We start from the raw sequence: 25,000 nt of genomic DNA, 5'->3' as shown, positions 1-25,000 counted from the left end.
TGATGAAGGCCCACCTGTCACACACACACACCGGTCGGGCTGAGTGGGCGGTCTGTTAGCACTCCTCATGTGGCCTCCTGGGTAATTTGTACATGAAGGGGGAGGAGTTGGGTTAGAGTTAGGGTGGGGAGTTGTTTGGGGAAAAGTGTGACTCTTGAAATGTGACTGTGGGGATGCGGGGTAGCCATGGTGATAGAGGGAAAGAGAAGCGGGGAGAGACAGATATGAGGGGGGGGGGTGGTGGATGGGTGGGTGAAAGTGGTCGATAGATGATTGGGTGACAGCACTCCCTGCCCGGGCCATGCCCTCAGCTCTTTAGCGGGACGTTAGCTCACAAGCTTCGCCCTGTCCGTAACTAGACTGGTGTATTGATTAAAATGCTGATGCACGAGGCTGTGCCAGGTTTGCCAGGGCCGCCCAGCGGAGTACGGGGGATGATGCGCCAGCTGCTGTGTTGGTTTGCTGGGGGTCCTCTGAGATAGCCCCCCCCCCCCCCCCCCCCCCTCCATCTATCATCTCAATATGGCGCAGGGAGCCAGTTTGTGTTGTGTTAATTTCCTCCAATAAATCAGTAATTATTGCCGTCCTGTCCCTGCTGTTCCTCCCGCAGCTGTTTTTCCATTTGTCGAGAGAGCGAGTGTTCTCGGAGGAACGCACACGATTCTACGGCGCCGAGATCGTCTCCGCCCTCAACTACCTGCATTCCGCCAAGATCGTGTACCGGGATCTGAAGGTAAAAAAAGATGAGGGGACAGTGGTGGTGGGGGGTGGGGGGCGGGGAGGGGGTAAGGGAGGCAGCAATCTGATATTTGGTGAAGTTGTGAGTGCTTCTTTCCCAACATGCATCTCTGCCTTTCATCTGACATGAGTGGAACGGGGGGATGGAAGAAAACAGTAATTAAAGACAGCAGAATTAGGGGAGAGAGTTTAGGGAGACTGGCTTTTGGGGAGCATGTGAAGTCTGGCGGGCAGTGGGAGATGACACAGTCAGTCTGTGGCTGGCGGTCTTGGAGCCAGGCAGACAGACAGCAGCCAAGAAAACTACACAACAGCTTCAGCCATTAGAACGAAAAGGGTGAAACAGTAAATAGAAGAGTATGTGAAACTACATATGTATTTTACCCTAGGTGGCAAAGTAGCCGACCAGGAAACTGCACGTGTGATGCCACGTGGGTAATGTAGTTCTCTCTTTTCTCTTCTTCAGCTGGAGAATCTGATGCTCGACAAAGATGGTCACATGAAGATTACAGACTTTGGTCTCTGCAAGGAGGGCATCACAGATGCTGCCACCATGAAGACCTTCTGTGGAACGCCAGAGTACCTGGCGCCAGAGGTCTGTCTGTGTGCCTGTGTGTCTGTCTGTCTGTGTGCCTGTGTGTGTGTCTGTCTGTCTGTGTGCCTGTGTGTCTGTCTGTCTGTCTGTCTGTCTGTCTGTCTGTCTGACTGTCTGTCTGACTGTCTGTTTGTCGGTCTCTCTGTTTGCTTGCTGTGGGCCCTTTCTGACAAATTGTCTTGTGAAGGTTCTTGGAAGACAGACCGTCAACAGATAATGAGTTATTGCATTTCAGAAAGTAAGACTGGTTTGTTGGCCAGGACAGCTACAGCTGGATCCAGCCCATAAGCCGCCCTCTCTAGTTTCCCCTGCCTGTGTGCAGGGGGAGGTGGGGATGCACTGTACAGTGCAGACAGGCTGTGATGGTGAGTAATGTACAGCAGGCAGCTACAGTGTGGCAGTGTGGAACGTGGTGACTCCAGGTTCTTGGCTGGGCTCCAGTGATGTCCATCAGCCCTTCCCACACCTCCCACATGTTCTATAGGGGGCTCTCCATGATCAGGCAGAGGAGGCGCGCAGTCAGACTGTTGTCACATCAAACCAACGCAACGATTGGCAGTCCCATGTCAGGATAGAAGAAGCAGCCAATCATGTGTGTTTCAGCGGTGTCTGACCCGAGGTTCTACTGCATATAGGCATATGGATCAAGGTTTAGCAAAGTTAGACTTGAGGCAGAGTATAGCATGGCCACCATTTCTGGATCTGAACTACTGTAAGTGAGGTCCTTTTCACTTCTAGGTCAAACTGCTTCCCCATGGGTGCCCCTCCCACCCCCCATGCCTGGACCACCTTCTGCTGAGAAGAGTGCTGTGGTGAGGGGAGGGAGAGAGAGTGGGCAGGTGGAGGGACGGAGATACAGAACAAGAGAGAGTAAGAGAGAGAGAAAGAGAGGGCTGAATATATATTTCACTTGAAAAAGGACGTGGAGCTATTTGGCGCAGCATTCCGTTTTTTGTGTGTGTTTTTTTCTGCCAGAAGATGATTTGGGTGTTGGTTATTTTTCACGAGAGTGTGTGATTGCAGTAAAAAGTCCCGGCTAAACACAGGCAGATGGTGGCAGATGGGGAGGTTGAAGAGAGGTGGTCGGGAAACCTGGAATCCTACACTGCTCCGTGCGCTCTCCTTCGCTCCCTCCCTCTCTCCCTCCCTCTCTCTCCCCCTCTCGCTCTCTTTCCTGCGTGCTGGTGTAAAAATAACACAACACACTCGGCGCCAAGAGCCAGAGATACAAAGTAGCAGGGATTAAAAAAAGAGAGAGAGAAGATGAGAAGAGCTGGAAAATATTCCAATTCTGTAGGGTTATCGAAGTGAGATTTGGAGGGCTTTTGTATTTGTTAGTATGTGAAATCTGTTCTTTTGCCTCCATTGAAAAGGGTCTAATGAGAATTGAGATGGTGGGGTTATAGATTGTTTCAGTCCACAAGCTCTGCTAATATTTATATTGAGAGCAAAGTATCAATCTTTTGGTATTTGATCACTCAACTCACACAAATACGGTGCATCACATTTTTATAGGATTGAAATGATAACATCATCCTCATCAAATGGCCCCGATAGTGTGAAGATGTACAACTTTGATCAACAACTCCGAAACAGTTACTGAAGCAGTTGTTCGGTGTAATTTGTGTGTTTGTGTGCACATAACTATATTTACATTTGTGGGCATGCCTGTGTGAGACTGCCTGTATCCATATGCTAGTGTGTGTCTGTACGTGTGTATGCCTGTGTGTGTGTGTGTTCCCTGGGCCCCGCTGGGTATCTGGCCTGGTGGAGCCACACACTCCCTCTGGCCGTCCCAGTCCAGCCAGGCCTGCCAAGGGCCCCCGCCCAGGGAGCAGCAGCCCCGCCACATGGCTGTCCGAACGGGGCCCGGGCCTCCTCCCCCAGGCCTGCCTCCCTCCCTCCTTCCATCAATCCTTCCATCCCCTGCCTGCCCGGGGCTCTGGAACAGGGGCCGCCCCAACTGGCTCTGTGTGGATTAATCGCCTCCCCGCGTGCTCCCGAGCTGCTACCGCTAGTCCCGGGACAAACTCCTCGCAGCCCCTCCCTGAGCATACGCAAACACACACGCGTACACACACAAATACAGGAACACATACTCATGTAAACAGACATACAAGTGGCTCACACACACACACACACAAACATGCTCACATACTGTCCGTGCATACATCTAAACACACACACACACAGAGGCCCGTGGCCTAGACTGGAAATCATTCCGGCACTGAACCTGTGTGTGTGTGCGCACGTGTGTGTGGAGTTGAACATTACATCACTCCTCTTCCCCTTGTCATGCTGCAGGTGATGAAACGACATTAAACATGGAGTTGTGTTCCGTCTAACTTTCTGAATTTGATGAGGAGGATAAATATTCCATCTGCTGTGTGTGTGTGTGTGTGTGTGTGTGTCCTGGCTGAGCCAGTGTTCTCCCTGCAGCAGTGAGCTCCAGCCAGTCAGGAGATGTTGGGGAGCAACTTCGCCATGCTGGTCCGCCATCTTGATAAGCACAGCTCCACACGAGGACCGCCAGCTTTTCTGTTAACTATCTGAGTTAGGCTGATAAATCACTGATTCTCTGGGCTTATCCTCCTTAGTTACAAAGCCACTGTGCTTTGCTGTGTTGACTGACTGTTGCCCAAGTTAAGTAAAGCTGAAGTTAGACATACTGAGAGAGATATAGATCTGAGAAAGAGAGAATAAAGTAGAGAAATTGATGAATGTTAAATGAATATGACAAAGAGGACCTTACTTTTCTGCCCGATAGTTAAGAGTGCGTGTGTGGATGTGTGTGTGATGATGATTAGCTAGTTGTGCAGCATATGCTACTCTGGACTCTCTCCAATGCTGCGTGTCATTAGAGAGACATATTAATCAGACCCTACCTTAACCTGGGATAATGGCTCCCATTCTCCATCCCTCCGCCTCCCTCCCTCCTTCCCCCCCCCCTCCCTGCCTCCCTCCCTCCCGCGCTCCTCTCCAAGGTGAGAGGCAGCACGCCCGAGAGAAAGAGGGAGGGGGAAAGAAGCGAATATAGAACACGGCAAACAACTCTCGACGAAAGGATGGAGGGAGAAGGCAGGATCGAAAAGCAGGCCAAAGACGTAAAAGGGGCGAGAGACAGAGAGAGGATGACAGAGAGCGGGCCGAGCTTGTCAGGCAGAGCGGTGACGGCCTGTCCCAGATACAGGGCTTTGATCCAGGCATGACTCCTGGCACCCAGCCCCTCTGCCAGCCAGGTACCCACCTCTCAGGTAGTGGTGCCCCTGACCCGGGTGGCACTGCACCATGCTGAGGCTCGCAGCAGCAGTCAAAAGCGAGTTTCCTGTCCAGCCTTGCCAGGTAGAGTTCCTGTTGCCAGGAAAGGCTGGCAGGGACCACAAGGGGCATCTGTACCAGGGGAAAGAGTGATACCCACACCAGACCCTCTGAAAGCATGCCACTGCATGATTTTGTTCTCCCTGCAACTGTGGGTAATAGGGTATTTGGTGTTTGTGTGTGCATATGTGTGTGTTCACAGGCTTTGTGTTGTTAATGGTTAACCAGCTGGACATGGAGCTAGGAGCAGTCAGATCACCCTTGGACTGACTTAACTCTCTCTTTCCCTCTCGCTTTCCATTTCCCTCCTTTCCCTTTCTCTCTCCATCTCTGTTTCTCTCTCTGCCTCCCTGTGTTGGAGTAATTAGTATGTTAAACACTTGGCTGTGCAGGATTCTGTACTGATGTGCAGCGTGTCTTTGGCAGGGGCATTTGGCTACTGGCTTCTCTACAGCAGTTTAGCTCTCCTCCTGCACAGCTCTGCAGTCTGTCTGTCCACTCCCTGACCTTGGCTGGAACGCCTGTCCTTTCTCACTGAACAACAGTCTGACTGGATATACTAGATGTCTGCCAGTCCGTTTTTTTAAAATACCTTTCCGTATGACTCATTCTCTGTCTGTCTCTCTGTCTCTCTGCCTGTGTGTCTTGTCTTCAGGTGCTGGAAGACAACGACTATGGGCGCGCGGTGGACTGGTGGGGTCTGGGCGTGGTCATGTACGAGATGATGTGTGGCCGGCTGCCCTTCTACAACCAGGACCATGAGAAGCTGTTCGAGCTGATCCTCATGGAGGATATCAAGTTCCCCCGCACCCTGTCCTCCGACGCAAAGTCCCTGCTGTCTGGCCTGCTCATCAAGGACCCCAACAAGCGGTGTGTGTGTGTATTTGTGTCTGGTGGGCTTATAAAATACAACTACCGTATATTCAGAGGATTATTTTATGTACAGTAATTATATTTTATTATTTTGCACTTTGTTTTGTAGGCTTGGAGGAGGTCCAGATGACGCTAAAGAGATTATGAGACACAGTTTTTTCACTGGGATTGACTGGCAGGATGTTTATGATAAAAAGGTACAGGTTCTCATCTCGACACCTTCACACTCACAAACACACACCCCACACCCCTCTAATTCACAAGGTGAAATTCTTACACACAGACACAGGTGGAGACAGAGAGCATTGTGGGAGGTGTGACCTCATATCTCCCAGGAAGTCTCAAGGGGGGGGGGGGGGGTGAAGCTTGTGTGACCCAGGTGCTTTTCTCCCCCCCAGCTGCTACCTCCCTTCAAACCTCAGGTGTCTTCAGAGACTGACACCAGGTACTTCGACGAGGAGTTCACGGCACAGACGATTACAATAACTCCCCCTGAGAAATGTGAGTTTCGGTACTCGTCTTATGTTGTTCCCTGAAGGTGTGTGTGTATGTGGGAGAGTGAGAGAGGGGGAGGATGGAGGGAGAGGGGTGAGAGGTTGTTGTTTGGCACTCCACTCAGGTGTGAAACATGCTGGTAAACATCACCCAGGGAACATCATTTCAGAGTTTTTTCTTTCCTGATTGGTGATTGGAAACTTCTCGTATAAGACCTGACGGTATCGCAGGGCTAAGCCAGCTGTTAAATCTGTCTAGAATGCAAAAACTGTATGTGGTAATGGCAAAGATATTTGAATGTTGGGTCTTAGTCGGTCGAAGTGTTCAACGCCAACAGTGTGGTGTCAAATATGAGTTTCAACTTCCTGTCCCGTGTACTTCCTAGTTGACGAGGACGGTATGGAATGCATGGACAACGAGAGAAGACCTCATTTCCCACAGTTCTCCTACTCGGCCAGTGGTCGGGAATGAGCAGAGTGACATCACCACCCCTTGAGGTCTTCACTTGACGACGAGACCAGTCGACTCAGCCTGGCCTCTTCCTCTTCTCCTCTGTCTGTCTGAGATCCATCATTCCAAAAACCAGACTGGCAGAGCCGTGTCACTGGCAGTCCTGTGTGTGTGTGTATGAACAGAGAAGGAAGAGCACGATTTGGCTACTTCAAGCAGAAGGTTTCCAGTGTTCGGCTTTTCTGTGGCTTGTCCAGGTGCTCTCAGAGCCCTGTCATTCTCCATGGAACGTACATACAAACCATCATCCGTGTCGCTCATCTAGGAGAAATGTAGTGTATTTGTTTTGTTTGAGGAGGTACAGGAATCTAAACTGCCAGTTTTAGTTCTCTCAGGACCACACACACCATCACCAACAACAAACAGACAGCAGTCTCTCTCTCTCTCTTACTCTCTTACTCTCTCTCTCTCTCTCTCTCTCTCTCTCTCTCTCTCTCTCTCTCTCTCTCTCTCTCTCTCTCTCTCTCTCTCTCTCTCTCTCTCTCTCAGTTAAAGGTACTACTTGCTGTGCTTTGCAGAGTGTATAGCAGCCAGTACTACTCAAACAGGGCTCAATACTCGACCAACGCTCAAAACCTAGGACTCTGGACTCCTGTGTCAGACAAACTGTCATTCTGTCATTACTTTTTTTTTTATTTAGTCTTACGTCTTGTTTGTTGACAAAGCTGTGATTTAATTTTTTCTGTGAAACCAGCCATCAGAATCGTTTGTTTTAAACACTTTGGGATTGTGCTCTGCCAATACTCAGTTTTACTGTGTAAACGTGTGTGTGTGTAGGATTTGAAAGGGCCCGAAGGCACTGCAGCACTGTTGGCTGTAAGCCTCCTGTGAATCTGAACTGTGGCATTTAGGAAACTACAGAACGCCAACCAAGATGCAGTTCAAACTGTGGTGAGAGAGGACGGGTCCCTACGGCTCAGAATGTTCCCCAGTGCAGTCCACTCTGCAGACGCGTCAGTCCCTACAATCCAGACACACGTCATCACAAGCAAACATCATACCACTCTGCTATCTGTGAAGCTCAATGTTAGTCGTCGATCTTATGGCGAACAGCAAGATGGTGGCTGTCTACTGCCAGTATAGGACCTGGAGACAGAGTAGCTTCTGGGGTAACAACCAGAGTGATGTTCCACAAGGGAAAGGGGGCCTAGTACCTAGGAGGGCCTAGTACCGAGGAGAAAGATAAATAACTTGACACACACAGGACTGATGTCTATAGACCGTGAGAAGGCTTATCAGAGGACAGTGGTTCATTTGTAAGACAGTTCTGGCTTCTTCATATTCTGTTATTTATTTGTTAGTGATTTTTTTGGTTTCTATAACATCATATTATATTGTAATTGTTGTATTGTCCAGTTTTCTGGATGAAAAAGGCACCTCTAAAATGGCTGACGAATGTAGATGATCACATGACCACAGTTAGTTTTTGCTCTCATTTTAATACTTAGTTTCTTTGTTCTCTGACCAAAATGGGATGGAAAGAAGACAGTGTAGTTTTGTTGTTTTTCTGTTAGCGAACCAAGCTAGGGTTCATGTTTTTACGAGACACGTTTTCTCTCCTCACGCCGACCTGGGGTGCTCTCTGGAGCCGACCTGGGGTGCTCTCTGGAGCCGACCTGGGGTGCTCTCTGGAGCTCACCTGGGGTGCTCTCTGGAGCCGACCTGGGGTGCTCTCTGGAGCCGACCTGGGGTGCTCTCTGGAGCTCACCTGGGGTGCTCTCTGGAGCTCACCTGGGGTGCTCTCTGGAGCCCACCTGGGGTGCTCTCTGGAGCTCACCTGGGGTACTCTCTGGAGCTCACCTGGGGTACTCTCTGGAGCTCACCTGGGGTGCTCTCTGGAGCTCACCTGGGGTGCTCTCTGGAGCTGACGTCTCAATAGCATTTCCTCTAGCGGCTCTTTCAATCTTTACTGTTTAGAGAATGGTGGCGATACACTGCTGTTTAACTGCATTATACTAGAAACCAAACCCAGTTGAGAGGCATCTATACAGACAGGAAAGTGATTAGTTGAGTAGGAGTGATGTATGAAAAGAGTGGAGGAAAGAGGAAGTAGTTCAGGAGATGAGGGGGGGGGGGTGGATTTGAAACAGATGGAACAATTTGGAAAGGGATGGATTAGAGATGAATGGAGGGGGAAGGAGAGGAAGATGGATAGAGTGGTTAAAGAATAGAAGAATTTGGTAGACAAGTGAATGTAACGGTATGAACCACAGATAGACCAAAGCTGACGGTGTGTCTAGGGCTAGTTTGGTTAACACAGCAGCACACATTCACACATCACAGTCTAAACATACTGGCTATAAGTGATCTTTTGTTTGAGTGTTTGTAAACGGTTTGATTGTGGACCAGTGACAAGAAGGCTCAATAGGGTGGTGAGAACAGGAGAGATGGTATTAAAGACACTCATAATAAAGGATGTCTATCTTGGGATAGAAAATACTATGTACTATAAATATACTTTATAAAAATGTTATGGAGTTTTATAGCAGGCATGAGAGAGGTTTGAGACGAAGGTTCACAGGAGGTTGGGTTGTAAGGTTTTCATGTTTAGTTGTTAGAGCAGGGTGTAGGTTTGTTTGATTTGAGGCACACTGCAGCACTGTTTTGTTCTCAAAATCACAAGGATGTAGCTTTATGGTCAGGTGGGACCCTCTGCAGATTATTCTCAGTAAATCCAGCACATTGAAAGAATATGAAGGTATTTTCACCCAGGATGGTCCTGCGGTTCATAATATCTTTGTACTGAGTTGTGTGTAGGTGCTCAGTTTGCTCCAGTGTTTAATCTCATGTCTTCCTACACAGTCTTAATAACGTCTATTTCTGTGTGAGAGATCGGTGTAGCCACCAGGGAAAACAACATCTAGATGTTTGGCTCTAAGGTGATTTATTTGAAACAAATGTTTGTATTCATTGATGTTTTTTTTTCTTTCTCTTAATTGATTATTAACTTTTATTTATTTATTTTTGTTTTTATTTATGATATTGTATTTAATTGAATGTGGTTGAATTTATTTAGTATTATTTTTGGTCTAAAGGTTATACGGATTATCTGCAGTTTAGTTTTGAAGAATTGCAGGGTTGGGTGGTGGGTGCTGTGCAGCTCTTATTGATCTGTGTCCTGAGACACGTGTGAGAAAGGGAGGTGGGGGGTGCATGTAGAGGTCCTCAATAACATGACATTGGAGGTCCAAAACCATCATACTCTTTAGAATCCATAGCAACAACAAAAAATAACATATAAAAAAAAACAATTGAAACTAAAACATTTGAGCTTTGTGCCTATGGCAGCACTTTCATATTCACTACTTTTTTAATATAATCCATAGAAACATTGCCCTATGCTTGGACATAAAAAGAATACATGCTAATAAGAAAGGTGATGGAGAGGTGGAGACACATCTTCATCTACCTACTGTGGGTCTGTAAAGATGTCCTGTGTCTGCAGAGTGGGGGAACCGCTGTGTGCACCATCCAGACCAGAAGAACCACCTAGCAACAGGTGGCCTGTATTAGCCCAACTGGAGATCCGGGTCTGTGGGCCTTAAGCCTTCCCAGGACTCCTTCTCTGGTCAGCAGCTACTTCCTCCAAGGTTAAAGGTTAGAGGAAGTAAGCTGAAGTGAACTCTGATTGGAGGGGGAGGGGCTGAATGATATCCTTGACTCTGATGGATGTCATTGTTCAGTCCTTACTAACTGCAGGGTGATATTTTATACCTGAACAGACACACTTTGCTGCTACTGTTTGTATTGTCTACAACAGATTCTCTTGTTATCTTGCTCCTGGTAGTGTATTATGAAAGAGCATGAAATGTAAAGTATTTATTTAAAAACAAGAGACAAATCTGTTAAAAAAAAAAAGCAAAAAAACGACTATAACTTGTAAATTAATTTCATGTCCATGTAGCTTTAGAGTGTGAGACCTCGCTAGCTCAGTCGGTGAGTCAGTCAATCGCAAGGTTCATGTTCAGGTCCATTGTGTGGGGTCAGGGTGGAGAGACTAGACCTGATGAGTACAGAGACTAAACTGTCATATCGGAGATGCGAACAAGGTTCCCCCGGCAAAAATCTGTTTTTGTACACTGTACATCCTTAGTATTTTTACACGTAAAGGTAAATGATAGGATGCACATTATTTTACTTCGTACAGATGGCTTAAATAAAGCACTATGTCAATCTGCTAACAGTCTGTGTGGTCCTTATGTTTGTGTGTGTATTTACTGTATGTATTTCAGAGATGTCAAAAGTACACACATTCTTCACTCAAGTAAAAGTACAGATACTTATGTTTAAAAGTTGAAGTGCTGAGTACACTTTTTCACTCAAGTTTAAGTAAAGAAGTATGGGCTCTGACATATACTTAAGTAAAAGTAACCATTACTACTACCTGTTTTAGTGTCACACTTAACTGGACCTTACATCATATTAATACATTAATACAAAAATACACTATATATAGACACGCAGCGCATTCGCCTGAATTCTTTTTTGACATCAACAATTTCTAACATCTCCCTCATATATGGCCATGGGTGAAAGAAGTAGAAATATTCTGAAAGTAAAAATGTGTCTGAATTTTTTTTGTGAAGGAAAGTACTGATACCAGACAAGTGTACTTAAATACTTTGTTACTGAGAAGTACATTTTCGTAAATTTGTATTTTGTACTTCGTTACTTCCCATCTCTGATGTATTTATATATTATTTGTTTATATACATACAGTATGCATACATGGGTGTATGAATGTATATGTGTATTAATTGCATTACTATGATCCCAGTTTTAGAAACATTTATTCAAAGTGAAATTCCTAGTTAAGAATCACCTTTTTCCAATTTGATTCTCATAAAAAAGCACATCCACTGTCGGCTAATACAGAGAAAATACAAATGTTTTCTAAATAACACAATTACAAACACTAGTCCATAATTCATGACAAATACATATAGTTTGACAAGTGTTGCAGAGGGGGATCTCTGGATGATGGGGCCTTATGTTGCCAGGCATCAGCTATTAGCACTAGGTAACTGAAAAAAGAGAACATTTACAAAAGGTCAAACAAACACATTGCCAAACGACTCTCTCTTGCTCTTTATTGCACAGGCACAAACACATCTCTACCTGTATGCGTAGGTTCTGCATCTCCTCAGTGAGGACGTGGCGTTCTTGTGTAAGCTGGTTCTGTCTGGCCAGCAACTCCAACACCTGCTGGGCACTGGACTGGCAGTGCTGGTCTAACTGCTGGAGCCTACACGCACACGCACACACACACACACAAAGGATATATAATACAACTGCTGTTGACAATATAAAACTATGGGTTGATGGGAACATCCTCATTACTGCTCCAATAATGAGTTCTCCCAGGCTCTGAGCCACCATGTCTCTCCCTGCTGCAGCCCAGTGACAATGAGGCCTTTCATCCTGGGGTTAGGAGGGGGGTGAGGGGCATTGGGGGGGTCATAGTTGTTCCCACCAGCCCATTCAAATATCTCCTCCTCCCCTCCTCAAGTAAAACAAAGCTAACTCACAGGCCAGGAATGCACTACATTAGCATACGCATCCAGCCGCACGCAGATCCACACACTGGAGCCCTGATGAGAGTGGAGTTTAGTCTGGAGCCCGGAATCCAGGCTGCTCGCTTGTGTGTTTGCTGACCGTCTCACTCGACATGCAGAGAGAAACTGTCCTTCTGTCTGCTTAAGAAGTTCCGTCTCTCGATGTCCTAGATCCATCACTTCACTAAGGGAGGAGGAGATGGAAGGAGAGGAGAGTGGGGGGGGTGGCCTCTAGCTGTTGCTGCAGGGGGAGACAGATGCCCCTGCCCTGCTGGCAGTGGCACTGCCGTCTGTGCAGGGGTAAGCCCCCCCCCCCCCTTCCCCCCCGTGAGAGCTGGAGCAGGCGGGGGCTGGCCAGCTTGTCCCAGCATCGGGCCTGCTGTGCTGGAGGCCGGAGCTGCAGACTCCACAGCCTGGCACCAAGCTAACAGGGCTGGGCAGCATTATGCGTCAGAGCCCCCCCCCTACCACCACCACAGACATGCCGCCCCCCCACACAGCAGGACGTTGCCACGTCAACCACCCAGCGCACACTGCCCCGCTGAGGGTGAGGGTGACACGCAACCGACATACCACATGCACACGCAGAGAGGAGCGACGGGAAGCAAAAGTTCTCTGTTTCTGAGGACGTGTGATAATTTTAGAGCCTTACATAGTAACAAGAAACGACAAGTGTTCATGTTAAACCGGCTCCCCTTCCCCCTCCCCCTCATCCTCCTCCTCCTCTCTGAGCAACAATCACCGAGGTTGTCCTGTCTATTTGTTTGGTCACGAATCCCACCGTCGTGTTTGGCTGGCGAGGCCCAGTGCAGAGCAGCCAGTCCAGTCAGACAAGCCAGTTAGTCAGCAGTGACGTATCAGTCAAGCCACTCAGTCAAGACTGGCAGTCAACACTGCCAATTTCAGCACAGAACTGTACAGCCTAACTCCAGCTCTATCAAAGTGTCATGTCCTCGGATAAGCTTGGAACTCAGCCCCAATCACAGTTCCTGCTCCCAGCCTTGCCCGAGTCCCAAACCCCGGTCCTATAGTAGCCTCAGCCCCGACCCCTAGTCCCAGCCCCGACCCCTAGTCCCAGCCCCTGACCCCTAGTCCCAGCCCCAACCCCTGACCCCTAGTCCCAGCCCTGACCCCTAGTCCCAGCCCCTGACCCCTAGTCCCAGCCCCGACCCCTGACCCCTAGTCCCAGCCCCAACCCCTGACCCCTAGTCCCAGCCCCGACCCCAATCCCAGCCCCTGACCCCTAGTTCCAGCCCCGACCCCTGAGCCCTAGTCCCAGCGAGAGAGACACAACACTGATGCAGTCTGTCTGCATCTTAATCTGGTACACAACTTCTCTGAGCCTCATCTTCCTTTGGCTCTGACTTCACTTTCTGGGGTGAGGCTGGAGCAAAGGTAAGGCTGGAGGACCAGGCTGAGGGTGGGGTAAGGTAGGGAGGGAGGGAGACAGAAAGGTAGGTAGGAAAGAAGGTTCACGGTTCTGGAGAGGTTGAAGCTCAAACAGAAAATTCAAGGGTGAGGTCGGGGGTGAGGTTTGGGAGGGTAACAGGGGCAGGAGGGGTGAGTGTAGCTCCTGAGAGGGCCTCCACATGAGTTTTCCCACCCAGCCATTCACCAAGCCAATCCAATAATGCCCCTGTATCCACTGGCACACAACTTCATTAGCTTTTTAAAACAGCTTAGCATTAGCTAAGCATTAAGGCTCTGCCCCCCTTTCCACATGCCAGCCAGGCTAGCTGGCTGTCTGGCTGGTGCCCACTGCTGGGATGGCTGAGGTGAGGAATTAGAGGGGAGGGAGGAGTTAAGGAGGGGTTAAGGAGGAGGGGGTTGGTTAGGAGGGAGTAAGGATGTGAGGTGGGGAGTTATGAGATGAGGTGGGAGGTTGGGGGAGATTGAATATGTGAGGTGGGAAGTAAGGGGGGGGAGTAAGGATGTGACGTGGGAGGTTAGGGGGGCAGTGAGGAGGGGCGTAAGGTTGGCGAGCCGAGTCTTAGACGTCCCGCTGACCTGGTGAAAGGACACCATCTGCTGGATCCAATGGCAAACTGGGAGAAAGACCAGGACAACGACACACACACGCACTTCATCAAAAGGTAGCAGCTACATATCGTTTTCTTGGTTTCCCATATTATTTGTGTGGATGTGTGCTCATCCCTCTTCTTAAACCACACAGTGTCCAAGAAGTCCCAATGGCCATGCTGTGTTCCAGGCTGGGCCTGATCCAGAGAGCCACACAGCCTCAGTGTGGAATACCAGCAGCATGTTACACCCCATCTCAACGTTCCTCTCTGAATGAGTCTTGAACACACCTTTCTGCTGGACAGCCTCACAGAGTTGGTCACATGAAGCTGACCTCTGCTTTCAGACAGAAACCTAATTTACCACCCACACACACAATCACTCACTCGCTCGCATGCACAAACACAATCCTGGCACCACGGTTGAATTCACAGGTGACCAGGGTATACTTTGTTTGTGCAGTGTGTGTGTTTATGTGTATGCTTGTTTACAAGAGATCCACCAGAGACTGTTGTCAGCTTTGTACAGTTAAGTGTGTGTGTATGTCCTACAGCCATGTTCCAGGAGGAGGGAACCCCATATTCTGTCTGAGCGTGACAGGGGAACCTGCAGACAACACACAGGCCCCACAGGGGAGAGGAGGCCCAAGTCTTTGGTGCATCCCAGGGGCATGTGTGTGTATGTGTGACTGCCATTAGGCTGGCAGGCTTTACCTTGCACTGTAGTTCTAGCCTCCAAATACAACTGGCACTACACTACCCACAATCCCTTGGGGGCCACACTGTTAATGTTGTGGCTAATCACACTGGATGTTGCTCTGGAAACACGCACGCACACACGCACGCACACAGTACACACAACGTAAAGTACTCAGGATCCGCGCAGGTCATTTACAGTACATCACCCTCACCTATGTCGATCTCGAAATCTCTCTTATTTTTCTCAATGCTCCCACTGCATACAGATTCTGCAGTTATGCAACATTCATATCAACCCCAAATCTCGGCCACCTCAAACAGCCCAGCCGGGAGCCTGGGTATCAGAGGCAGGGAGAGGGGGGGGTCTGGCCTGGGGGGGACGAGGGGGGAGTGAAGAATGCAGGCAGACTGCCTTGGCTAGCCTGGTTAAAACAATACCGCCAGGGGCAGCCTGCAGCTGCTCCACACACACACACACACACCCATACAAGCCCGTACCCCAGTTCATATCTAGAACGGCACTGAACTGATGTGTGTGTGTGTTGGTTCTGTGGGATCTGCCTAGCGGGCATGAACACCCCCCCCCAACCTGTTAGGAACAGAGAGGCCTGTTGTTGCTCGTGGTCTCATTCATGTTTTATCCTCATGTCCTCATTTCATCTGAGCGGGGAGTGAGGGAATGGACTTGTTAACACAGCACACAGGAGGCCAGGATCAGATCTGGGTGAACTATCCCATAGTCCTCTAGACCTATCCCATAGACCGCCTATAGACCTACCCTATAGACCTATCCCATAGTACTCTCTAAAGTCTAGACCTACCCTAGAGTTCAGGTATGGGCGGTACTAGTTTTAGGAGGAGTAGGCTATTACAACAGCAATGAACTTAACTTCAAACTCATTGAAAATCAACCAAGCCTACATCAAAGTCCTAATGGTTCATCTGAGTGGGTGAGAGTGTGTGTGTGTGTGTGATGAGAGAATGGTGGTGCTGTGTTAGGAGTTTATGGCTGTTGATCTGATGTTCCGCTCAGCAACGCTCCAGCTTGCACGCCCCTGGGTACAACCTTGCGCCTGGGCTGTAAAACTGTATGTGTGTGTGTGCTTTCGTATGTGTCCCAGCGTCAGAGCTGTAAAGCCACCGTTTGACAATGCTCTTTCAGCAAGCCGCCCTGCCGTGGCCCCCGGCAACAAAGGCCAGCTGGGTGGAGGAGAGAGAGACAGAGGGAGGGTGACGGAGAGAGAAAGTGTGACTCTGTAGCACCACCCAGAGGCCAGTGGAAGAGAGGCAATCCACAAGAGAAGGTACCGACCTCAGAAGAGAGCGAGGGCTTTCGTTACGACAGGAAACAAATCTGTCAATCAGAGAACAGAATCTGAATACAAATTTTGAAACTTTACAATTTCACATGAATGTAAAACGATCTGTTTTGATATTGCACTACTTACAGACTGTCACCCACTCACTCTGCGTTCCAACACAGGCCACCACAGTATGGATATCAAGCAATCAAAGTATGGTAATAATCCCCTCATCCTTTACCACTTCTGCTACCCAACCATATGATCCCATGCACAAAGACAGAGACACACACACACACATACCTCATACACACACACACACTCCTACATATCCTGGCCTCTGCCAACTTCATTTGCAAATGAAAAGTTTGAGGAGAGTCTTCTTGCTTCTGGGGGATGGCAGCTCAGTGTGTGTCGTGGGAGGAGAGTGTGTGTGTGTGTGTGTGTGTGTGGCAGGGAACCAGATGAAGCAGCCTCGGCCCGAGGGCCGACGTCTCCCCCCGGCAACAGCAAGCCTGTTCCCAGCCTGCCGCGACCATTTGTTCCATTAGCCAATCTCCTGGAGCCCTTCTCCTCCACACAGCTCCAACAACTGCCTGCTCTCCTCACACACATGTCCCTCCATCCCTCGCTCCTCTCCTCCAGACGCGCACACCATCTTTCTTTATGGGGCCATATGGCCCACAGAAGCCTGTAGATTTAGCAGCACATCTGCGTATACATTACCACCTCTCCTTAAAGGGCCGCCAAGCAAGACGCCACAGTGACACACACAGTGACTGTGTGTGTGTGTGTGTGCATGCGCGTCTGAGAGCCGAGGGAGCGTATTTGTATGTGTATGCAAATGTGTGTGAAGGTGTGTGTGTGTGGCTGTGTGTGTGTTAGTGATAATTGGTGCAGCAGCATGCTGGCAGCTGCGGGGGTGATAGTGTTTTATGGATTTGTGTGTGTGTGTTCACACAGCGAGGCGCAGTGGAGGAAGAAGTTCGGAGGCTGAACCAACAAGTGAAGCGAAGAGGGCAGAACAGTCCAGCACAGTTGAAACCACTGACCTGCTCTGTCCAGATACACTAACAACTCTCAGGATGTGCCTGTCATCCAGACATTACAGATCACTCTCGGAAACCTTTCAGGGATTAAGAGAAGTTCAACTGTACCTGACTAGACAGTAGACTACCCCACCAAGACTGTGCTGCATTACAAGAATATCTTCTTCTTTCTCCTTCCTCTCTCACACACAAACGAAGTGGGCGGTTTGGCCAGGTCCTGACCCCAGTCATTCATCTTCATCCAACACAACCTCTCTGCAGGGTCATCCTCTGTCAGGACATAACCCTGTTCGAGAAATAATTACCATACAGTATATTTTGTTTTGATGTAATCAAAAGTCTACAAATAAGATGATGCCATTTTTTTCTTTCGTACAGTAATAGTACATACAAATTAAAAACAGGTTACTTAGGTTTAAATATGTAAATTAAAGTAGTTCCCATGAAGTACATAATACATACTTCATTTATAGTATTTCTATTGTCATTTCTTAAACTAATGGCATGCACAAATGAGCATGCCCTCTCATTGTACGCAAGCGTGAATGTCAGAGCTACCTTGGAACTGCCATTTCATCTTCAGCAATAATGGAGCACAAACAACCTTCGCCCATTTCAATGCATATATATGACAGAAATACAAATTATAAACTCTAATACCGACATATAAAATACGGATTTGTACTAAAAACAACCATATTCCCTGAGAAAAAAATAAATACATGTATTACTTCTAACATTGTTCTATGTGGAATAATATTGTTTTCACAAAATAATTATACAAAATGTAAATCCTACACATCTAGGATCTATTTAATGTTCGTTTTAATTCACGCCAGCTTTCATTCTGAATTGCCTCACTAATCTCTGGGCAAAAAAACCAGAAATACATACTGAGATAAATAAATAAATTAGGAAGCCGAGCAGCAAAACATTGTGTGCTAAAACCCCTGTGTAGCTTGGCATTCTGCTCCAAATGTAAAAATAAATCAAGCTGATTTTCCAAATGTTTTGTACGTGGCACGCTGTTGAGATTCTTCGCAGCACAGATTGTGCCCCGATCGAGAATATCTGAGTGGGGCGAGCTCTGAGTATTGGCGTGATCTTGGCGTGTTGGGCGAACCTGTGTGCACCAGCTTGTTAACACGTACACCTTAACCCTCCAGTGCCAAGGCGAGGTGCCCTCGGTGCACACGTCACACACACACACACACACACACACACACACACACACACAATAATATGTATAGACCCAAACACACTCACTCACAAAGGGCAGATAACACTGGAGAATAAAACATCCTGTGACGAGTGGACTGGAGAATCAAATACACTTCTACAGTTGGGAGAAGATGGTGTTTCTGTGAGTGGAAGAAATCTTAAGTTGTACTTTTAGGAAATGTAATAAGAAATCATTCGGAGAACGGAGATGTTGAATGGCTGAACATCATCTGACAGTTTAATGAAAGAATGTTAACAAACAATGATATTCTTTCAATGAAATACTGATCAGATTATTGAGGATTAGATTTTTTTTTTAAACGATGGAATTGGTAAAAGTAAACAATCTCTCTCTCATTTCGTTGCCATTTTCAGTGCAACTCCTTGCTTTTTGGTTTTATCTGCAAGTTAGTTGGTGTTACCCATATGTGGTCCTAAAGTTGGAGCAGCGGACAGTGTGTGTGTGTATGTGTGTGTGTGTGTTGCAGAGCTAAGACAGCCTCTGTGCGCCCGCACAGCCTCGCCCACGTGGAGCGGCAGGCCGGCTGCCAGGCGCCGTGCCGCTCTGCACTCTGGGCCGCATGATTCACCAGAGAACAGGCCCCCGCAAACTGACACACACGTGAACAAACTAACACACACGCATGTACAAGCTGACACACACATGCACGCACAGACTGACACACACGCATGTACAAGCTGACACGCATATGTACAAACTGACACACACGCACGCACGTATGTTACTAGTTGGAGGCAACGGGGGACGGGTTGTTTCCATCCTTATTCTATAAGTATAATTTATTTTAGAGTTCTCTTGCCCTGGAACAGATTTCATGTTCCAAATGAGGGGGGCTGTCGCTGTCTTGGTGTGTGGGGTTGCATCAAATTCCCCTTTTTTGCTCTGTTAAATTGCTGCACCAGTCCACACTTGACCGGTGGGGATCTCATTCTATTATGACTGTAACTGTTAGCTGCTCCTGGCATTCTCTAATCCCTGCTCTCCTCTCTCTGTCCCCCCCCACACACATCCCTTGTGGTGTGGGGGGTTTGAGTTGTCAGCACCTGCCTGGTCGCGAGTAGGTCAGCCAACGCTGGACCTGGTCGCGAGTCTCCCGGTCCTGTCCTACATCTATAAAGTTGAACAATGGATTTTGGTGTTTTAAAAACCCATCGACACTGTATGACTATGTTTAGCCTGTGTTCTGCTCCTCTCTCTCACCAACCGTCTCTGGAGGAGGGGATCCCTCTCTGAATTGCTCCTCCCAAGGTTTCTTCAATTTTTTTCTCCTGTTGAGAGTTTTTTGGGAGTTTTTCCTTGTCTTCCTTGAGGGTTTAAGTTGGTTGAGGGGCAGTTCTATGGGCATATGTGAAGCCCTCTGTGACATGCTTGCGTGTAAAAAGGGCTATACAAATAAATTTGATTTGATTTGACACGTACAAACTGACACACACACACACACGTACAAACGGACACACACACACACACACACAAGGATGTAGACTGACATTCACATGCAAACTGGCACATGCATACACACACAAACTGAAACATAAATGCATTGTACAGTACAATTGGTTTTAACTGGTGCAACTAGTGATGTTTACTGCGTATACTGCCACAACAAACAATGACTTAATAGTGTGTGTGTGTTTGTGTGTGTGTGTGTGTGAGAGTGAGTGTATGGGTGTGATTGTGAAGATGTATGTGTTTGTGTGTGTGTGATTGTGAAGATGTGTGTGTGTGTGTGAGTACCTGTTCTTCATGCGCTGGTGCATCCTGCCATGCTGGACACACTGCTCCTCCATGTCAGCAGAGCGAGCCCTCAGCTTCTCCAGCGTCTCCTCTAGATGCTGCTTCTCCAGGGCCATCTGCTCCACCTCGCCACTAGCACGCAAGCAACGTTAATACCACGTTAACCAGCATAACCTACGCACCGTATAACAATAAGACTACGTGTAATTTTCATACTATTTTACTTTGAAGAAATATATAGAGCTGGGCAGGCCTGGAGATGAGGGATCACCCTGTGTGTGTGTTTGTGCGTGTGTGCATACAGCTGTAAGAAAGAATGGAGTATAGTTGAGGGCAATGGCCAGTGTGTGGGTCTGTCTGGGCTAGCTAGCATTAGCCTGGCTGTGGTGTACAGAAGGCCAGTGTGTGGGTCTGTCTGGGCTAGCTAGCATTAGCCTGGCTGTGGTGTAGAGGAGGCCAGAGTGTGGGTCTGTCTGGGCTAGCTAGCATTAGCCTGGCTGTGGTGTAGGGCAGGCCAGAGTGTGGGTCTGTCTGGGCTAGCTAGCATTAGCCTGGCTGTGGTGTAGAGGAGGCCAGAGTGTGGGTCTGTCTGGGCTAGCTAGCATTAGCCTGGCTGTGGTGTAGGGCAGGCCAGAGTGTGGGTCTGTCTGGCCCAGCTAGGCTGACGGACGGCAGGGCTTTAGACGCTACATTGAACACGGCGCTCCAGGAGCAACAACGGCCAGCAGACACACTACAAACCACACCGTGGTGAAACACTACACACACACACACACACACACACACACACACACACACACACACACACAGCAGATGTAAGGGCTGAGAAGTGTGTGTGTGTCTTTACTGTGGTGTATTGTGTGTAGAAAGGCCTGTGAGTGCACATGCGTGCCTGTGAGTATTTGCGAAAGATCAGTGTTTGTGTGTGTTTGATCCTGTTGTATCTACGCTGCGCTGCTCAAGTTGGGGCGGTCTGGCAGTGCCAGATTGGGCTCTGTCATGTGACTAATGTGTTCCACAGCTCCAACAGTTGACCAAAGGCCTGAGGTGTCACACACGTGGAACATGCATGACCACAAACAGGGAAACGGCCCGAGCAGATTGGCGCGTCCCAGCGGCCTCCAGCCAGTGCCAGCCCAGGCCATGACTACAACATCACTGGTCATGCAGAGTGCTAGCAGATGGCCAGAGTAGACATGGATTATTCTTCTCTCCTCTCCTCCTAGCCTGCAGGTCAGGAAACCCCCCCCCCCCCCGGGCCTCACCTCCCTTGGCCTCTTCTGCTCTGACTTTACGTACTCCTGGCCTCACCTGCCCTTGGCCTTGTTTGCCCCAGCCTCACCTGGCCCAGCCTTACCTGCTAGTTTCAGTCAGCTCCTCCAGCCTGGCTCCCAGAATGCAACACTCCTCCTTTAGCTTCCCAATTAAGGCGTTCTGGGAGCTCAGCAGACTGTCGAGCTCCGCCGCTGTAAGGGATTATGGGAAGGGAGAGAAGTCAATGACCAGCTTGGTGAGTATGTCAGACGCTCATCCCACACCCAACACCCATGCTGAGAATGAATCATGGAGAGAAGTAAGAAAAACCAAACAGAAGGTTACATATGTTTCTTTGTGCTGTGGATCTAGCTTTGTAGGCATTCATCAAGCATTGAAGATAGCTGTGCATTGTTTGAAAGCGTTTGTATTTGCCAGGTTTTCACCCTTGTTCCTGCACACTCAAACGATATCGACCCGTCCTCTCAGAACACTCCAACGTTGGGCTTTGATCAGGCTTTGAAACTGTGCACGCTCTCTTCACAAAACATATGTCTATTTAAAAAGCACAATGCTCAAAGTTTGGATTGGAGAACAATCCACCTGCTCCACCATTCTGTTACAGTACAGTCAATGAAGGACTGGTTGTCTTTGAAAAAGTGATAAGGAGGAAGCACATCGACAGGAACAAACATGTCCAGCATGGTCCATGGACAAGTGCGGGACCAGAAGGAAATAAGAAATCTGCCATTGCACATTCACTGAATATACTTTTTCTTACAAAGATGACTTAACTTTACTAGCACAATACTAGCACAATACTAGCATTTACCAAGAAAGGGTCCAAACATCAAACCCAGAGCCATTGTTCTGCGCTACGGCACCTTTGATTAGTTGTCTCTGCTACACCATCAGGGGGTGGACTTTTTTTGCTGCAAATAATTAGCTAAAGTAGCCAAGATCTTCTCAAAACAAAAGCACTATTAAGTACTATTAATATTATTTTATTTGTTATTCATTATTATACCAAATTGAAAATAATTTAAAAGTAAACTTTGCAGTAGCATTAGGCTAGAGTAAATATAAAAAAATAACATCAAATAACATGGACAAGTGTAAAAAGTAATTCAAGTGCATAATTCCACAGCTTTGTTGAATACTTATTTCTGATTCTAATAACAGAATTCTACATCTGTTACTTATGACAAGCAGACCGCTGCTATGAAGAACAGACCGTTGCTATTGACGATAACAGACTATTGTATTAGCAGAAGCAATAAAATCATTTCACAAAAATATTTTCTAATCAGTATTTTGTGTCAAATTATTATTTTTTCAGAAAGGAGCCATGTAATAAACAGGATACTGTACAGTGAGCCGTGTACAGATTGTGACCGAGATCCAATTACTCAAATTACCCTTCACATCGAGTCAGGTTTATTTTCAAATAATGATCGCATCACTGTACATTATCCCTTACTCATTGGACTCATCTATTATTCATTGCAGGGGGACAAATCGAGTGAACCCATAATATGAGAAAAAAAAATTGCAATAGAAACAGTTCTGAGCCGGTCACACATTCATACAGTAGAGAGTGGATCTGTACACGCCTTCAGAGGAGCCCGGCAGAGCGTGACCATGTGGGGGCTCAGGTCTGGAGGAGCAGGCCGACGTAGTGGGCGTACAGTATGGTGGCAAGAGTCTGCCTGAAGACAGATAAAGAGCGGCTATTCTACAAAGGCTCTTCCTTTTTACAGTGGGGGCCTGCAAAGACACACACAGGACATGGCACCCCTACAAGCATATAGAGACACATATTGGGGAGGTGGTGTGACAATCTTCTTTTGGACCTAGTGTGAAGTGAAACAACATGCACACACACACAAACGGCATGCACACACGCACAAGACAGCATGTGCACACACACGCAAAGCGTCAGTGCACACACCAAAAAATATAAAGTTTTGTCTCTGCAGGAAAAGTTGCCCAAAGAATGCTAATTAGCCACCATGCTTTGAAAGCATCTGGGCATGTGTAGGACAGAAACATGGTATATAAAGACCAACAAAAACTGGCACCGGAAACAAACAGAGGACAAAGTGAAAGAGACAGTAAGAGTGAGAGATAAAGAGACAGAGTGACAGAGAGAAAGAGGGAGAGAGAGAAAGAGAGGGAGAAATATATCATCTAGAGGCGATTCGTCCAACGTTGACCAAAAACCAAACAGTTTAGAGAGTGATGATTGAGGCCGGAGGAGGGGGGGGGGGGGGGGGGGGGGTGAGAGAAGAGAGGGGTGCGTGTGTGTGTGGAGGCTAATTAGCTGCTGAGAGGAGGAAGTGGGGTTTGGTATTAAAGGACTGATTCCACCGGCCCGGGGAGTTTCCTGCTGTGTCTCTGATGCCGCCTCTCTTTAGACAACATGTGTGCCGGAGAGCCGAGCCATGCCAGAAAAAAAGCCTCCCTTTGTTTCCTCCTGCTCCTTTGTTCTGGCAGGCAGCGGGCCTCCAAGCCTCTCAGAAACACAGGTAAATAAAGCGGGAGATCCAGATGGCCCGACAGATGTGGGAGCATCACTCCCAAATCAACAGACAGCGGGGCCCGCTCCTCCCTCCGCCTCTCCCCTCCCCGCCCTCCTTAAACGCTAACTAATACGCTGCAGCCGGCCTCCGCTGCTCCACAGCTGCTCCCCCGCGCACAGCCAAAGGTTACAGGTGTGGCTAGCGCCGGCGCTGTCCGCCTCGGAGCGGGTTCGAGCTGGGTTTGGCGCTGCCCTGAGGTGGGGGGGGTGAGAGGAGGAGGGGTGAAGGGGGCCGCTGATAGAGAAGAAGGGGGGGAGGTTGAGAAGGTGAGGGAGGGAAGAAAGGGGTGAGAGGAAGGTGTTGTTGGCAGGCGGCGGTGGCTAGCCGCTGGACACCCACCGTAGCGCTCGTGCTGCGCCTCTGTTTGCTGCAGCCGGAGTGTGAGCTCCTGCTCTCGCCGCTGTGCTGAGAGGGTCACGGCCGCCATGTCCTCACCACGGCAACGCTCCCACACCTCCCTCTCCTGCCTGGGCAAGAGAGGACCGGACAGACACAGAGAGAGAGAGAGAAAGAGAGAGAGAGAGAGAGAGAGAGAGAGAGAGAGAGAGAGAGAGAGAGAGAGAGAGAGAGAGAGAGAGAGAGAGAGAGAGAGAGAGAGAGAGAGAGAGAGAGAGAGAGAGAGAGAGAGAGAGAGAGAGAGAGGGGGCAAAGGAGAGAGAGAACGAATTAGAGACAAAAGGAGGAAGAAGCAGAGACAACAACAACAACAAAAAAAGCAAGAGAAAAAAAGAGAGAAAGAAAAAAAAAGAGGAGAGAGAGAGAGACAGAAGTACACAGTGAGTTCCATCTCAGGAGGTTGCTGAAGGGTAAAAGTGTCAAGCCCCAGACAGGGAGCCCCTGAGTCTTGCTGCAGCTGTCCACAGACACAACAACACACGCCGGACTAGAGCCGTGCCGAGCCACTGCAGTTCGCACCGGCACAACCCCCACACTGTGGGTCAGCGCAGAGGCTCCTGTTAGAGGAATGCTTCACACACAGGGCAGAGATGTGTGCTACTATCTGTGCGTATAAACTGGTGGGGTCAGCAAGAACATC

The 25,000-nt window shown here is 48.4% G+C and overlaps 2 protein-coding genes across 4 annotated transcripts in view; one reads left to right on the top strand and one right to left on the bottom strand.

Moving 5' to 3' along the window:
* Window positions 1–10,710, top strand: part of LOC134022508 (RAC-gamma serine/threonine-protein kinase) — an 18,885-nt gene extending 8,175 nt beyond the window's left edge. For all 3 annotated transcript variants that reach the window (XM_062464079.1, XM_062464080.1, XM_062464082.1), the window contains 6 exons: window positions 611–733; window positions 1,205–1,333; window positions 5,307–5,521; window positions 5,634–5,721; window positions 5,923–6,025; window positions 6,405–10,710. In XM_062464079.1, coding sequence (XP_062320063.1) covers window positions 611–733; window positions 1,205–1,333; window positions 5,307–5,521; window positions 5,634–5,721; window positions 5,923–6,025; window positions 6,405–6,490 — 744 coding nt within the window. In that variant the 3' untranslated portion in view covers window positions 6,491–10,710. The remainder of the gene's footprint in view (window positions 1–610; window positions 734–1,204; window positions 1,334–5,306; window positions 5,522–5,633; window positions 5,722–5,922; window positions 6,026–6,404) is intronic.
* Window positions 10,711–11,302: 592 nt separating this feature from the next.
* The window catches only part of sdccag8 (SHH signaling and ciliogenesis regulator sdccag8), a 28,316-nt gene continuing 14,618 nt past the window's right edge, over window positions 11,303–25,000 (bottom strand). The window contains exons 14-18 of the mRNA XM_062464075.1: window positions 24,304–24,431; window positions 21,486–21,594; window positions 20,129–20,260; window positions 11,648–11,774; window positions 11,303–11,553 (exon numbers count right to left, since the gene is read on the bottom strand). Of these exons, the coding sequence (XP_062320059.1) occupies window positions 11,533–11,553; window positions 11,648–11,774; window positions 20,129–20,260; window positions 21,486–21,594; window positions 24,304–24,431 (517 nt within the window). The 3' untranslated portion in view covers window positions 11,303–11,532. The remainder of the gene's footprint in view (window positions 11,554–11,647; window positions 11,775–20,128; window positions 20,261–21,485; window positions 21,595–24,303; window positions 24,432–25,000) is intronic.

This window comes from Osmerus eperlanus, chromosome 6 (genome assembly GCF_963692335.1).
Source record: "Osmerus eperlanus chromosome 6, fOsmEpe2.1, whole genome shotgun sequence".
In the NCBI taxonomy this organism is placed as follows: domain Eukaryota; kingdom Metazoa; phylum Chordata; class Actinopteri; order Osmeriformes; family Osmeridae; genus Osmerus; species Osmerus eperlanus.
The sequence above is the reverse complement of the archived record's forward strand: the minus strand, read 5'-3'. Positions and strand labels throughout refer to the sequence as shown.